Source organism: Vanacampus margaritifer, chromosome 10 (genome assembly GCF_051991255.1).
Source record: "Vanacampus margaritifer isolate UIUO_Vmar chromosome 10, RoL_Vmar_1.0, whole genome shotgun sequence".
Taxonomy (NCBI): domain Eukaryota; kingdom Metazoa; phylum Chordata; class Actinopteri; order Syngnathiformes; family Syngnathidae; genus Vanacampus; species Vanacampus margaritifer.
The window spans coordinates 25932309-25948558 of record NC_135441.1 but is presented as its reverse complement, the minus strand read 5'-3'; the positions used below and the strand labels follow the sequence as shown (position 1 = coordinate 25948558).

The 16250-nt window shown below is 39.0% G+C and overlaps 4 protein-coding genes across 12 annotated transcripts in view; all 4 read right to left on the bottom strand.

The window, feature by feature from the left end:
- The window catches only part of LOC144058965 (integrin alpha-6-like), a 35419-nt gene extending 31365 nt beyond the window's left edge, over positions 1-4054 (bottom strand). Inside the window, exons 1-6 of one of the 6 annotated variants that reach the window (XM_077577677.1) lie at positions 3958-4049; positions 1250-1500; positions 829-1179; positions 407-754; positions 205-330; positions 35-78 (exon numbers count right to left, since the gene is read on the bottom strand). Coding sequence is in view for 1 of the 6 variants with exons in the window: in XM_077577682.1 (XP_077433808.1) it covers position 3958 (1 nt within the window). In the remaining 5 variants the exon portion in view is untranslated. Of the gene's footprint in view, positions 1-34; positions 79-204; positions 331-406; positions 755-828; positions 1180-1249; positions 1501-3957 lie in introns of all 6 variants that reach the window. The other 5 variants (XM_077577681.1, XM_077577678.1, XM_077577679.1 and 2 more) reach the window with 5 other exon arrangements.
- A 736-nt stretch (positions 4055-4790) lies between these two features.
- On the bottom strand, positions 4791-7087 carry LOC144058967 (uncharacterized). Of its 3 annotated transcripts, XR_013295528.1 has the most exons (7): positions 6922-7087; positions 6501-6851; positions 6070-6423; positions 5868-5993; positions 5698-5741; positions 5371-5634; positions 4791-5042 (listed from the first exon to the last, which is right to left on the bottom strand). XR_013295528.1 is itself a non-coding variant. In XM_077577685.1 (6 exons), exons 1-6 carry the CDS (start codon positions 6965-6967, stop codon positions 5500-5502), a joined length of 1056 nt encoding a protein of 351 aa, XP_077433811.1. In that variant the 5' UTR covers positions 6968-7087; the 3' UTR covers positions 4791-5499. The 3 variants fall into 3 exon arrangements, 2 of the variants coding, with proteins under 2 accessions (XP_077433811.1, XP_077433812.1); XM_077577685.1 differs by having other exon boundaries at positions 4791-5634; XM_077577686.1 differs by having other exon boundaries at positions 4791-5634; positions 5698-5720.
- A 2562-nt stretch (positions 7088-9649) lies between these two features.
- On the bottom strand, positions 9650-12399 carry LOC144059400 (uncharacterized). Its single transcript, XM_077578466.1, has 5 exons — positions 12297-12399; positions 11738-12076; positions 10332-10451; positions 10062-10091; positions 9650-9963 (listed from the first exon to the last, which is right to left on the bottom strand). The coding sequence occupies exons 1-5, from the start codon at positions 12352-12354 to the stop codon at positions 9941-9943; spliced, it is 570 nt and encodes a 189-aa protein (XP_077434592.1). The 5' UTR covers positions 12355-12399; the 3' UTR covers positions 9650-9940.
- Positions 12400-13181: 782 nt separating this feature from the next.
- slit3 (slit homolog 3 (Drosophila)) overlaps positions 13182-16250 on the bottom strand; it is a 220699-nt gene continuing 217630 nt past the window's right edge. For both annotated transcript variants that reach the window (XM_077578263.1, XM_077578264.1), the window contains one exon: positions 13182-16250. This exon is cut by the window's right edge and continues 184 nt beyond it. In XM_077578263.1, the coding sequence (XP_077434389.1) occupies positions 16181-16250 (70 nt within the window). In that variant the 3' untranslated portion in view covers positions 13182-16180.

Here is a 16250-nt window from a genome sequence, read left to right as displayed (position 1 = left end):
AAGAAGGTGGAATTGGAGCAAACTTTCAACTGACCTGTTGCACATCGCTGGACGTTTCTTCATGAGTTTGGTGGCAAGCTGAACATTGACGGGGGGAGAAAAAGTGTCAAGCAGTGTCTCTTAAAAGGCATTTGGAAAAATGAAACCCCTAAAAAATGTGCGATCACGAAGTAGTTATGATCACTAATGTGCATTTTCTCTTACCTTTGCAGCTTTTTATCTTGATCTTGTATATGAGGAAGGTCAACAGGATGAAGCTTAAGACCAAAGCAGCACTCAAGACAAAAATAACAGCCCATAATAATGATAATAAATCAGGAATGCTGGCATCTGGAAAAAACAAACAGCAAACTGTAAAGCAATTCAAGTGATTAGCACTTTTGAAATCGCCACCGGAGAAATTTACCTTCATTGACCTTTTTCGAGATAAAAATCTCCCCACATGTGGCCACAGCACACGCGTACGTTCCGGCAACGGAGGAACTGACGTCCTCTGTGACAGCGTGAACGCATTTCTGCATGGAACCCTTTTGGACTTTTTCACAGTCTTCATGAGTGTAAATGAAGCTGGGAGGTTTGTCAACTTTTGCAGCTTTGAACCAGTAAACTTTGTGTCCGTCCGTACATGTTTTATTCCCAGAACGGGAGAAGACCGAGCAACGTGACGTTACGGACGGTCCTGGTCGGCGGCCATTGTCAGACGAGCGCAAATCTTGAGCGATGGCCGAGACGGACGCTTCTGCTTCTGGGAAGTCTGAAAAACAAAAGTCACCTTGAAGTCGCCAATTGTTTTTTCTCAAAAACGTTTTTTTACATGACCATACATACCTTTGACCTGCAGAAATATTCCTTGCAAAAACACCATTTCATTAACCCATTGTGTCCATCGGAAACAGTAGTAGACGGCCATGTCACTTTTCTGCACTTGACTAATTTGCAAAACAAACATGTCTTTCTCTTTTTTGACTATGATGCGACTTCCACTGTGCGATGTCCCAGTTTCAGGTGTCTTCAAATCAAGGGATGTCATCTGACCTAAAACTTCAGGGAAGGTTTCAGGAGCAAGTCGAATCCAAGAAAGAACATCTTGAATTCCGGTATTGTTATGAGGACATTTCAAAGAGACACTTTGTCCAACTGCTCTGGTCTCTGTTGTGAAGTTGGGACCACCCGCACATCCTGAACACAACGAAAGACAAAATATGTCAACAAATGTGATCGTCCCGTTCACGACTCCATATGGACTTGCCTCCGTACGGGATCAGCAGAAGCAGCAGAGGAAGCGCCGTCCGCATTTTGTTGTCGTTTCAGCAAAAGTGAGCAGCAGTCCCTCCAAACAGCATCAAACGTTTTTTTTTTTGACTTGACACGGAAAAGGAGGGGACAATTTCACCGAAATCTCATTGGTCGTTTCATGTGTCGACTCAACCCACTTTCCAGTGTGTTTTCTCAAATTGGCTCCTCTCACATAAAAACAACATGCAATATTCTGGATGATTGCTGAAACAATAAATGCAATAAATATGAGACATGACATTACTTTTATCATATCACTGTTCAACAAAAAGTGTGTTTTTCCATATTTCATGCTTTTTTTTTCTTTTCTTTTTTTATACACGTTAATCAGAAAAATGCACTTTTAAGATTTTTTTTTTTAGGCACCACATTTTAAGGTGAGTGAATTTGGACCAACAGCACCAAGTCACGTTTTCAGCATGTTCACGTCTCACGAAGTAGAGACGTTCACGTTTTCTAGCTGGAGAATTGTTGAGTTTGTGACAGCTAAAAATGAAAATATTAAGGTTGCTTGTCCACTCTGCACGGTGTAAAGCGTTATCTGGCTTAAAAAAAACACACACCCAATTTAAAGATAATTTTGGAGTCGTGGCACATTCAAGCATATTCCTAATCTGGTATCACAACAATCTTAGCCCATAGGCTCCTGTTAGAAGTTGTACAATAATTGCGCCGTAGCGCCTCTCCAATACAAGAAATTGGAGCATTCGGGGCGCAGGATTTGGAATTGCATTCAAAAAAATGGAATCCGAACATTACTGTGAAGTCAAGTCTAAAGGGAGTTATTTATGAAATAGTCAAAAGCTAGCAAAGGCTACACATGATGTCAATCGGGCTCTTTTTGTCCCAATTGTGCCCGTTTCGAACAAGTATGTCAAATGTATGACCTATCTTACAGAGTTTCGTGGCATTGTTATGTGTAAGTCAACATATGTGACCGTTCTAATTGTGATTATTCCAACCACATCAACACGTCAAATGTCCTTGCTTTTTTGATGAATGTATACCCAAGCAGGCCCTTGTCGATATGCTGGCTGCAGGATTCTCATGAGCACTTACTTGAAGAGAGAGCTTTTCAGTTGAAGTGAGAACAAAACAACAACATGTTGTATTTGAGGATGCAACCAGACCACGCTGTGACATTTTTGCACCTAAGGCTAGTCAGGAAGTGCGTGTGTGGCAATTAGAAACAGTCATACACACACTACTTCACACTTCTTCTCCTTCTCACCATCACCGTCACTTTATATGTGAGTTGTCACCTTTTCGATAACACCGGCGCCTATACTGGCAAGTCCGTTTTTAACAATAGCCTATAAAGCCCTTTAGTAGGGCTGCTCGATTATGGGGAAAATAATAATCAAGATTATTTTGGCAACATTTGAAATCATGAATATTCAACTGATTATTTATTTTTTGGTACAAAACAAGAACACGTTTAAACATTTAAAAATATTAAGACCATAAAAAAAATTATGTAAGTTCCTTTTGGACCACACAGAATTTATAATAATAATAATAATAAAATATCTATCTATCTATCTCTCTCTATATATGCAAAAACTTGAAGTTGGACTGCAGATTGTGCACTGTGCAGTAGCACAAGCATTTATTTTTTGGTACAAAAAAGGCAAATGTTTACACATTTAAAAATATTAAGACAAATTTAAAAAAAAATAGTAACACTATAATTGTTCCTTTTGGACCAAACATAATATATAATAATGTGTATTTATAAAAAATAAGTACTTATTTATTTATGTTGGCAAAAACTAAAATAAAAAAATTAAATAAATAAAATTATTGAGACAAATAAAATCCTTTGAAACACTATAAGTTCGTTTTGGATGAACCAAATTTTATTAAAGGAGTTAAAAAGGTGCAAATGTAGAAATGTAATAAACTCAAAAATGTGTTTTTTTTTCTTTCATGATTATGCTGATTTTGTAATTGTGGAATATAGCAATTGAAATGGTAATTGAACTGTAGTGCACTACTTCCAAAAGGCATCGTAAATACGAACAAAAAGAGTGCAAAGGCTTGCAAATATGTTAGCTGTGTAATATGTGTGTGTGGTTCTGCAGTAAACAGAAAAACAATACAGCGTATGAGTGTAAATACTTGACTCCTAATAAACACAAATACAGTATTGCATTACTTAACAGCATACATTGATTGGCTAAATAACTGGGCTGCAATATTACTAATTTTACATGAACTATGTTAGCTGTGCACATGAATGGCTATAAAACACACACAAAGTTGTACAGCATACTAAACATGAGCTAATTACTCAAAAGTATGACGCACGTAACAAATCACTAAACATTGTGGCCGACGCGTAATGGCGTCGCGCAGTGACAGCAGAATGACCCAAACTGACGGCAGACATTACGTGCAAAGTGGGACAAAACATGCAAATAATCACACACAACTTTAGTGAACTTCTCTTCTCATGTCTAACACGCAGAAGATAACACATTTATGTCGTTAAATGGTGTTTAAGACACTTAATTAGTTACACAGCGAACTTCAAAGAGGTGTACTCAACGAGCCGCCAATCAAATCGGCGTCGAAGCTTAATAAGGCACACGAGACACACTTTAGTGTGACAAATAAGCACATTTAAACATAAATTAAAACATTACTTAGTGTACTCACTTTTGGTCGAAGACGCACACGATCACCACAGCTCGCAACACATTCTGTCATGGCGGCGTCCAACTGCACGATAGCCGCTGCGTAACAAGTAATGGACCCAGAATGCAATGCGCGGATCACAGAAGTAAATATAATGACGTCACTCCATTCTCAACGTGGAATATGGAAAATATACAAATATGATAATAATGACTATTAATGTTTGGAACCTTTTTAACAAAAGTACTTACAAATGCATCAAATAAATCTTAATATTGACGATATACTCAAACTAAACCTATTTAATTTTAAAGCTGACTATGGCAGCTACACCTCCCTTTTTGTTTGTAGTATAAGTGAAAGTAAAATGTTGGATCAAGCCGTCAATATGTGGTTTTATGTGTTCTATTTCAGGACAAGATCTGAAAGCGCTTGCTCGCATCGTGCTCGGGGATCTGTTGGCCTCCTCCATGATTGTGATCGCTGTTGTCGCCGTCTAGTGTCCATGGATTTATTTTGAAGTCTCATTTCAGACCTCTTGTCAAAGATGCTGTATTGAAAACTGATGTTTTGTCACGGGTGATTGTAAGTTAAATAAATAATAATAATGTGTGATATATTTCGACTTCCTATCCAAGTGAATCAAGTTAATGCAGGGATGAACACTGCGGCTCCACTTTGACATCAGCCCAGGTGGAATGTGCATAAGGCACCATTGTCGAAATCAGGACAATACATTGATTTCAAGCTGTATTTTTTGTTTGTTTGCAGTGATAAGAAACACAACGTTAAAAAGAAACACAACAGACGCAAAAAACTTGTAATATTTTTCCCATACAGTCCACAAATTGTATGACTGTGTTTTAATTTCATTATTTTGCTTTTAAATGTATTAGATTCTTTTGTTTGTAAATGCCAAACATGATTCTTTGCAGTGTGACAATTTGCGCCACATTAAAATTTGAATTGATCAAAGGTCTCAACACAAAAAGCTGGGATAAGATTTCAAGCATCGTGTCATTTCCGCCTGGTTCGGACTCGTGAAGACAGACGTGCTAAAATCCTCAATGGTTCTCGCAGTCGTTTGGCTCACTTTGCCGCTTTTCCTGGCGATGATGGTCGCCACCAAACAAAAGTACACACAAAAAAAAGAAAAGAAAGAGCAATTGCATGTACCGTACAGTAAATGTCACGTCTATATAATGCAAATTAGATGAAGTTTTAATTATATATGACGTTCAAACACTTAAAATGGAGGCACTTATTTGCTAATGCATGCACACATTGTGAAGTGAGTCCATTTGTGGAGGAATTCAAATGTGTAGCGTAGTTCTTAAACGCAGGAGGGCAAAACATGCCTAATTAGAATTAAATTGCATGAAAAAACGAACCACCAGCAGGTGCTTGAATTGCAGAAATGGAAAACAAGCTCACCTTTTTAACAGATATGTTGCTTTTAATATCGTGACGTGACCATAACGATGCGGCAGTTTTAATATATTGCCGTTATCGTTACTCGTCAAGACTCAACACAAAAATTGTGAACATTTTGTTCATTTCGCCTCATTCCGATTCACGAAGACGGACGTCGGCATACATGCTAAATTCCTCAGCGCTTCTCGCAGTCGTTTGGCTTCCTTTGCCGCTTTTCCTGGCGACGATGGCCGGCGCGGAATAAATCAGAGAGTTCTCGTTTCTCTGAGGAAACAAGTCACGTGTGTCAAGAGAAGAAGGTGGAATTGGAGCAAACTTTCAACTGACCTGTTGCACATCGCTGGACGTTTCTTCATGAGTTTGGTGGCAAGCTGAACATTGACGGGGGAAAAAAAAGTGTCAAGCAGTGTCTCTTAAAAGGCATTTGGAAAAATGAAGCCCCTAAAAAATGTGCGATCACGAAGTAGTTATGATCACTAATGTGCATTTTCTCTTACCTTTGCATCTTTTTATCTTGATCTTGTATATGAGGAAGGTCAACAGGATGAAGCTTAAGACCAAAGCAGCACTCAAGACAAAAATAACAGACCATAATAATGATAATAAATCAGGAATGCTGGCATCTGGAAAAAACAAACAGCAAACTGTAAAGCAAATCAAGTGATTAGCACTTTTGAAATCGCCACCGGAGAAATTTACCTTCATTGACCTTTTTCGCCTTTCCAATAAAAATCTCCCCACATGTGGCCACAGCACACGCGTACGTTCCGGCAACGGAGGAACTGACGTCCTCTGTGACAGCGTGAACGCATTTCTGCATGGAACCCTTTTGGACTTTTTCACAGTCTTCATGAGTGTAAATGAAGCTGGGAGGTTTGTCAACTTTTGCAGCTTTGAACCAGTAAACTTTGTGTCCGTCCGTACATGTTTTATTCCCAGAACGGGAGAAGACCGAGCAACGTGACGTTACGGACGGTCCTGGTCGGCGGCCATTGTCAGACGAGCGCAAATCTTGAGCGATGGCCGAGACGGACGCTTCTGCTTCTGGGAAGTCTGAAAAACAAAAGTCACCTTGAAGTCGCCAATTTTTTTTTTTTTCTCAAAAACGTTTTTTACATGACCATACATACCTTTGACCTGCAGAAATAGTCCTTGCAAAAACACCATTTCATTAAACCATGATGTCCATCGGAAACAGTAGTAGACGGCCATGTCACTTTTCTGCACTTGACTAATTTGCAAAACAAACGTGTCTTTCTCTTTTTTGACTATGATGCGACTTCCACTGTGTGATGTCTCAGTTTCAGGTGCCTTCAAATCAAAGGATGTCATCTGACCTAAAACTTCAGGGAAGGTTTCAGGAGCAAGTCGAATCCAAGAAAGAACATATCGCATTCCGGTATCGTCAAAGGGACATTTGAAAGAGACACTTTGTCCAACTGCTCTGGTCTCTGTTGTGAAGTTGGGACCACCCGCACATCCTGAACACAACGAAAGACAAAATATGTCAACAAATGTGATCGTCCCGTTCACGACTCCATATGGACTTGCCTCCGTACGGGATCAGCAGAAGCAGCAGAGGAAGCGCCGTCCGCATTTTGTTGTCGTTTCAGCAAAAGTGAGCGACAGTCCCTCCAAACAGCATCAAATGTTTTTTTTGACTTGACACGGAAAAGGAGGGGACAATTTCACCGAAATCTCATTGGTCGTTTCATGTGTCGACTCAACCCACTTTCCAGTGTGTTTTCTCAAACATTTTCTCATTACTTTTATCACATCACTGTTCAACAAAAAGTGTTTTTCCATATTTCATGCTCTTTGTTTTTTTTACACGTTAATCAGAAAAATCCGCTTTAAAGATTATTATTTTTTTTTAGGCACCAAATTTTAAGGTGAGTGAATTCGGACCAACAGCACCAAGTCACGTTTTCAGCATGTTCACGTCTCACGTGTCACGAAGTAGAGACGTTCACGTTTTCTAGCTGGAGATTTGTTGAGTTCGTGACAGCTAAAAATGAAAATATTAAGGTTGCTTGTCCACTCTGCACTGTGCAAAGTGTTATCTGGCTTAAAAAAAACACACACACCCAATTTAAAGATAATTTTGGAGTCGTGGCACATTCAAGCGTGAAAAGTCCCAACAGGTTGTGTGAAGCAAAGATACAATTAATGCAGGAGGTCCCAGAATTTGTATTATACTTATTCATAAACAATGTACATTCTAATTTAAAAATAAAATAAAAAGTAGCTGTTCAGTGAAATCTAAAAAAAATTCTAATTTAAAAAAATATATAAAAACAAGAATTTCAGTCAAAATGGCTGTCTTTGTAATAATAATAATAATAATAATAATAACAATAATAATAATAATATTAATGTGGCGAGCTGCGTTTGCATCTGGGATTGATGAGTTCAAGTACAAAATGTCTGTCTTTCTTTTCTTTCTTTTTTTTTAAACAAAAATGCTGACCTTCAACATTACTGTTAAAAATGCATTCCCAATAACTTATTGGTAAGCAAGTGTTGGGGTCTACTGAAATGAATCAATAAAGTAACTTGTAATCTAACTTAGTTACATTTGACATCAAGTAATCAGTAAACGGCGTTACTTAAAAAAAAAAATCAAGTAAACAGTGACGCAGCAAGGTACTCTTAAAATAAGTAATAAAATAAGTAATCAGCAAAGTAACTGAGTTACTTTGTCAAGATAATTGTGGCAACACTATGAATGCATCAACTAATTATACTAATAATAATGCTAATAAAAAAATTAAAATACTACTACTACTACTAATAATAATGTGACGAGCAGCGTTTGCATCTGGGATTGATGAAATGGCGCAAGAAGATGATGCGTGGCGGCCACGTCCGAACACCACGTACACATACATGCCCAATAGGGTTTCAGTCAGGTGAAGATGTTGGCCAGTCGGAAACAAAAACTTCAACTTCTTTCCCCTTGTAACCTCCTTTGTCGTTTTGTCACTTTGTTTGAGCTGGTGATCTTGTTACAAGAATTCTTTCTACGGACGGATGAGATTCGGTGGACAAGTGCGAATCGTGTGTACCGTGTGTGTGTGTCGTGTGCGTATCGCCCGCATGTGATGCATTTCCTGACTGACTGTCGCTACAGAAATGTCAATGTGGTCGGACGACATCATCAAAGTCATCATCAAAATGTCTTTGCCGCTTTCTTGCGAGCTTAAGTCTGCCCTGACGTTTCCTGTCACCTTGAACTATTATGAGTTGTTGGTCAAAGGACCGCCACAGGCCACAGACTCACAATGAGAAAGCGACAAGTTTTGAGCGTGCACTTAGATAACCCCCCCACACCCCCCTTTTAGAACATCGAAAAGAGCCATGTTAGAAAATAAGAGGCTCCATTTCAATTTCCATTTGTACAAAATGACTTGGTATGAATGGCTTGCTTTTACAGCACCTTTAGGATTGTAGGATGCTTAATGTGTACTTGAATAAAAACTAGAGCTGTCAAACGATTAATATTTTGAATCAGATTAATCACATCTTAGAATTTTGGTTAATTACAATTAATTTAAAAAATTAAAATACATTTTTTTGCCCACCAAATTTAAAGACCACCTGTTATGTGTTATTTTTTCCCCGACATTTAATGTTATGAGTACGCCTTACGTTTTATAATTTTTTTTTTATTTAAAACGGGAAATAAATGACCCCAAAAGTTTGACATGAACAAATATTCTGAATGTCATATCAAACATTTGATGAATGCTTTAATGCATGTAGTTACGTTTCTTGCTCAAGCACAACCTGTGCTACCTTTAACGCAACCATTTAAACCAATTAAAATTAATTATTGCAATCACTTTTTGTGAATAATTAATTAGGTAACTCTTTAACTTTGAGAGTACTAATAAAAACATTAAAAATATATTGAAAAAACATTTATAACAAACAAATAATTGCAACTTAATTATAAAAAACTAAACTGAAAGTTTAAAAATATATATAATTATGTCAATCAGATTGAATGTATGTATTTATTTTTCATACATCATTGTTTTTAATTTATACAGCAGCTTTCATTGGGATACATAATATACATAATAATACCAACCTAATAAATGATACATTTAGAAATAATTGCAATTTTACAACAAAAAAAAAAAGTATTATAAAGTGATTAAAGTTTCCTATGTTGTGCGTTCCTAATGCGCCAATAAAAATCTTTTTCATAATACATAAAACAATAACAGCATTTTTTGTAAAGAAATTCTTTTATTCAAGCTACATAGTTTTTTTCTATGCAAGGATTCAACCAACAGACGTTTAGCTGCAAATAAGGAAAATACAAATAATTTTGTTGCTGCGAAATAACAAAACAACTCCATGCAGGAAAAAAGAAGAAAGCTTCCCAAGCACGTGAAAGCTAACCTAAGTGTGAACTTAACCAAAATCTCTACACAACAAATAACACATTTGAAACTGTTGCTAACTAGCATTTAGCCTGCTAGCGAGCTAACGTTCAGCGCGCCGTCTCCCTGCTGCATCCGCCATTTTGCTTTCCACCAAGGTGAAGATCACAGTTGAGTTAAGGCGAGAGTCTTTGTCTGCCTGCGGGGAAAAGACGTCCAATTGACAACTTCATACAAATCAACGCAATTTCAATGAAGGGATACAAACATTTAATGTCGGATGTCCTGGCAAATCACCAGGGTTTTTGCTTTGCCTTGAAACACAAGCTGAAAGAATAAAAAAGTGAGAATCCATCAGTGGGGTGTGAAAAAGGGGGCGTGGCATCAAGCTCTGACATCATCCAGTGACTCCCAAACATTGTGCCACGCAAGCAGGAATTGACCCAAACTAATTGTTTCAAACATTGTTTTTGAATTTACATACAAATTGTTATAATAATAAACATACTTATAGAAAATGAGTCCAAATTGTCTGATTGAGGCTCGTGAAACGCCGCCTGACATCACCTGTGTCGTTCCGAACGATGACGTTGATCAGTAAAGCGATGACCAGCAGACTTAAGGCCAAGATGGAAGACAAAAGCAGAAGAATTTCTTGGTGCGAACCGTCAACTGCCGTCACTTTCGCTGAAGAAATGCAAGGAGACGCCCGTGAATGACCAGTCGTGAAATCTTCATTTTTGGCTTGTTATGATTGAAATCTTCCATTTTTCAACAACAGCTCTGATCTGAAGTGATGTCGCCTTACATGTGTAAATACCCAAATATCAATATGACAAAATGATGTCACATTTTTACTTGGACTAATTCTCGCAACTTGAGCAATTTGTTTCCTGCATCACTGATTTTTGTTCTTTTTTTCCCTTCACATAATACTATGTTTTTGCTCATGACTTTTTGTTATGAATTAAGTAATTTACAACCTTGCACATAATACTCAACTTTCTCTTGTGATTTTCCGACGACGTCACAAGAAAATGTTTTTTTTCCTGACATGACCCACTTTATTCTCACAATCCTCAAATTGTCTTCTGGTCATTTTAACTCTTTGTTTTGTGACATATTTTGGCATGTCATGCTCTCTAGCCATCCGTCCATCTGTCCATACATCCGTTTAGGTGACCGTCCAGCCGTCCGTCCGTACATATTATCCACCAATGGTATCCATCCATTCGTCTGACCGTCCATCCACCCATATATCCATCCATCCATCCATCCGTCCATTCGTCCATCCATCCATCTGTCCATATATATTATCCATCAATGGTATCCATCCATTCATCCATCCATCTGTCAACCGATACATCCGTCTGACCATCCATCCATCGTCCATCCATCCATCCATGTCAATCATCCATTCATCCGTCTATCCATCCATCTGATCATCCGTCCATTCGTCCATCCATCCATCGATTTGTCCGTCTGTCCATACATATTATCCATCAATGGCATCCATCCATCTGTCAATCTATCCATCCGTCTGACCATCCATCCATCCATCGTCCATCCATCCATCCTTATCAATCATCCTTTCATCCACCCAGTCATCCATCCATCCGTCTGTCCATCTATCCATCCAGCTAACCATCCATCCATTTATCCATCCATCTATCTGTTCATCCATCCATTCACCTGTCTGTCCGTCCATCCATTTGTCCATCCGTCCATCCATCCATATTATCCATCCATGGTATCCATCCATGGTATCCATCCACTCACTCAGTTTAGGTTCATCCTGAAATTTCACCCAAGATCCTAATACGGCCCAAAAAAATTGAGTAGTGTACCCAAGAACAAACCCAACACAGGGTGACAAACAAAAAGATTTCCTTGGTGGAGGTCATAAGGCCTGCATTTCACATCCGCCCACCAATCAAACATCCTGCTTACGATGCTACCAGGAGAACACTTACCATGCAAGTCCAGTTTTGTTCCGTTTGCAACCATATATTTGCCACATTCCTCCAGAACGCAGTAGTAGACGGCGCTATCCGACTGACTGACATTAATGAAGAGCTTGTAGATGCATCGCTTGGGGCTCATCCTGTCGCATTCTTCATTTGTCTCTGCATCCACAAAGACGAGGCCTGAGCTGGATCCCGCTCTCAGCCAGTGCACGCTGCGCCGTCCCGCGCACGCCGCCTTCTTGGGGTCAAAGATCACCGAGCACAGGAGGTGGAGCGGGTCTCCTTGATGGAGCGGGCCCAACTCTGCTGGCCACTGCGCAAGAGTGGAATTGGACATCGCCGCGCCTGTAAAATCACGAAGATTATGTTGTGATGCGACACATGAAGGCGTAAAGAACCGTTTCGCCTGGATTGAATTTATTTATGACTTTAGCGCTAGCATTAGCGTCAACTCTGACTTACACTTTTGACATCTTACATCCAACTGCTGAGGTTCTTTTTGCTGGAAAAACAATTTTGCCGACTAAAACAAAAGCGCCTCCAAAGGCGTGAGAACAGAACTTACGTCTTTGTTGAACAAGCGTGAGACTCAGCATCATCCAGAAAAGAATCCTTTCGATCATTTGAGTGTTGAGACGAGGCCGTGAAAGGTGCAACAACGCGCCGCCGACTGCCTTCGACCGAATGTTTCCTGTTACGTTCTTGTGCAAAGTGGGCAAGATTTTGTAGGTCAGTTTGAATGGAAAGTCAAAGCCAACCACTTGAGTGCACGTGGAGGTTTGCTTTTATGTTTGTGAACGCCTTCTTTCATAGTAGGTTGCACTTTTGCACTTTTAGTCCAATTTCATTCCTTTTGTATTTTTATGCCGACTTTTGATGTGCGGAAATATTGCCCTATGCTGACATGGCCGCAGTCCTATTTCTAAGAAGTTACCGATTTAAATTATTAGCCATTCATAGCAATTTTTATTGACAGAGCAAATGAAGGCCCACTATAATAGAATTTCACAACTGACTTTTTGTGCATCCTGCCATGCTGAACTTACCAAATCAAATTGTGTCAGTTGGTGAAACTGATGTCAGGCAGAATAAAAAAAATATATATATTTTTTTTTTTTACAGGCAAGTATCTAAATTTCACACTCCCACCAAACAGGCAAATTTGAGATGTTTGTGCTACAGCAATTCCCATATTGCCAAATTCAGCCATACGCCTTTTTCGTCCTGCCACAAGATGGCGCCAAAGCAAATACCAAAGTATAAATTGATGAGTCTGGTGACCGGTTAAGAATTGTGGTACTTTTTGTAAGATGAGTTGGAAATTTTGTGACCATAGTTTCTTGTATAATTTACACTACAGTACTAATATAGGCAAGTACAAACATTTTAATTACAGTGCATAAAAGAATAACAAAATAGTGGCAATGTATTCAGGAAGTCAAAGTCAATATAGTTTCAATGGTAGTTTAATTTTTTAACATTCAACATCTGCATCATCAATCACTTTTTTGTTTTCAACCTGGAGAACATTGAAGTGTTTGGATTGAAATGATTTTGTCTTCTGTCTTCACATTGGCGAGCTAATAAACCTTCAAGGCGGTTCAAGGAAGTGGGAGGGGTGCGAGCAAAGATGAAAAGCTTGTGCAAAGGGGTGAGGAAGCGTGTGGATAAAACTGCAAGTCAAAAGCCCATGGACACTTGAAAATGTTGTAAACAGAGTTTTTTAAAGTAGAATACAGTAGTTTTTAGGGTTTTTCTCAACAACAAAAAAAAGGCCACTAGGGGGCAGTGCAGTACAGACATACAAAATAGATTAATTTGAACTTTTTAAGTAAGCTGCACTAACTCATTTTTGTCATTTTTTCCTGTGGGGAAAACAGGTTATATGCCTGTGAGTATTATATTGTCTTGTCCACCTGATACACGCTTTGTGTTGCGTAGCATGAATGCTAGTTTCATTCGCTCGCCCTGGGAGTTTTGCATTGTTAGCATTAAGCTAGCGGCAACGCCAAAAGTAAAGCGGTGTGGTTGTAACGTGTTCATTTTGTAAAACTGAATTTGTTTTCATTCAATGAAAACAAATTTGTTCAAGAAAATATTTGGTCATGTCTGTTTAGGACCGAACAAAATGTTTATTCTTGACCTTTTTCAAAATTCCCCAATTTAACTTGCCATGAAAATGTACTGAAAATGTTCCATCCCTTTTGCAACCCTAGTTTTCCCCTTTTGGTGCTTTGCTAAGCGTTTAATAGTCGTATGAGCGGTTACAAGAGCTGTTTGTGAATGTATCACACGTGAAGAACAACAGGAAGTGGCTTTTTCGGTGATGCTGCAGTTTCCTTTTTCTGTCCCGTGTGGCTTTTGCTGCGTGACAATGACGGATTTTTGGTTTTTGAATGAAACACTTTGGGACATCGTTGAAAATCAAGGCACGACTTTGGACTTTTGACTCCCGTGTCGCGTCCCTCCAACACCGGGTCGCAGCAGCATTCTGAATTCTTCACACATGGACTTTTGTTTTGCATTCCAAGGTACGCCCAGCAAACGTTGGCACAATGGCGGCATTTTAAAGCAGCGTGTGTAACAACTGACTTTGAAATAACTAAAAGCATCATTAACATTTGGTGCACTGGCTCAGGAGAAAAGGAGTTCTGTCGTTGCCATGGTGACCTCAGATCACCCCAAATTTTTTTTCTCTTTTTCTCCTTTGGTCTGTAATATGCTTGGTGGACCGGCCTGGTAAGCTTTAATATCAAGTTAGCGCTAGCACCAGCGCTAACGTTTCTGTTGCGTATGTAGAACAGAAATACTCAATATTGTTTACTACTGTCCTATCGTATTTACTAACTTAAAAAGTAAACTCAAGTAAGAGCTGGGACAAAAACAAAACAAAAACAAGGGCACAAGAAGAAGAAGTTTACGTAAATACGACGGCGTATTGGGGCTACGTATGTATATAATTGGGGGGGGGGGGGGCAATATTCAGAGAAAAAAACTAAACGCAAATTTGTGACTTCATAAAGTGGCAGATTTGCGAGAAAACAACTCAGAAACTTACGACGACTCGGATGTTAGTGCCAATACTTTTTTTACGTCGTGTTTTCAAATAAGGAAATAGTCATTTTTTTTTGCAGAGATGAACCATATCATGTTAAGCATTTGCACTTTTAGACAGCTTTTGCGAAGGTCCACACATTCATACGTTTTGGTATTTTTTTGTACAAGTAGCTAAAGTTGATGTGTCGAATCCGCCGCTCTCCGTCATTCACTTGCATTGACCTAAAGTATTGCTAGCTTCTGATTGGTTAGTGTTTAGTCAGCTGACAGGGGACCAGGAAGTGTTGTCGTTCTAGCCGCCGTGTATGACGAGTAAAGTTGAAATTAAGAATGAATCCGTCTCCATCCTGCCTTTTCATTTTATGAAGAGCGTTCCATTAACCACCAACAAATCCCTCCGTTAGCTCCTGGTGGACAAAAGTCAGTACCTCGTCCAGACTTTAGCTACGCTACGCTACGTGTCGTTCTTGCAAGTGTCTTGAGTTTTTCCTTCACAAATCTGCCGCTTTTTTAAAGTGGCAAATTTGTGAGTTTTTTTTCTCTGAATATTACCCCACTCTAAAAAATATATATATATTTTTTTACGTGGCCTTAATACGCCGTCGTACGTAAAGGCATAAAATGGTTTAGTGAGGTTTGTTGACTTACGGGAAATATCTTGACCTGGATCTGGCCAGTTTGAGTTTGGGTCCTATTTTTTTTAAGGTTTGGGGAATTTTGAATCCCCTGACATTGCATTCGCACCCCTGCCATAGAGTTTAGTTGTACAAAAAGTGGACTTACAGAAGAACATTGCTTGAAAAGGTTAGAAAAATACATCTCTGTGGAAAAGTGCCTCAAAGATGAGGATGATGTCCGTTTGTTTTTGTTCTTTTCTTTGCTAGGCACGTACGGTTCCCTGTTTCGGCCAAAAAAGAGCGAGTGAATTTCATGATCATGCAAATACACTAAATATACAATTAATTGGATTAGGGTATAATTTCTATATAGATTTATACATACATATAATTTCTTATACTTTTTTTTGGTAAGGAATGTTATTGATTTCATGTTTTTTTTGTTCTTACAAGGTACAAAATAATATCATCTTATGTAACACGTTGTATAATCAACATATTAAAAAAAAAATCATCAGTCCTTATTGTCTTTTAGAAGAAGAAAATTCATAATAAAAATAAGTTCTATGCTTTTTTTCCCCCCCTTCTCCTCACTTGTATCTTACAATATATTTCTCTCTGCACACACACACACACGCTCACACACACTCTCTCTGCACACACACACACACACGCACGTGTCCCCATTGTGGTTTCTCCTGCAGCAAACTGGCGGCCGTCGAACGGGTTGTGTAAACAAAATCGCAAATGGCGTGAATGGCGTTTTGGGGCGCCGTTACAACGGGCAGCTGGCGCAGCCGCACTCCAGGGCCGTCTCCATCTCCTCGGAGTAGGAGGTGCCGTCG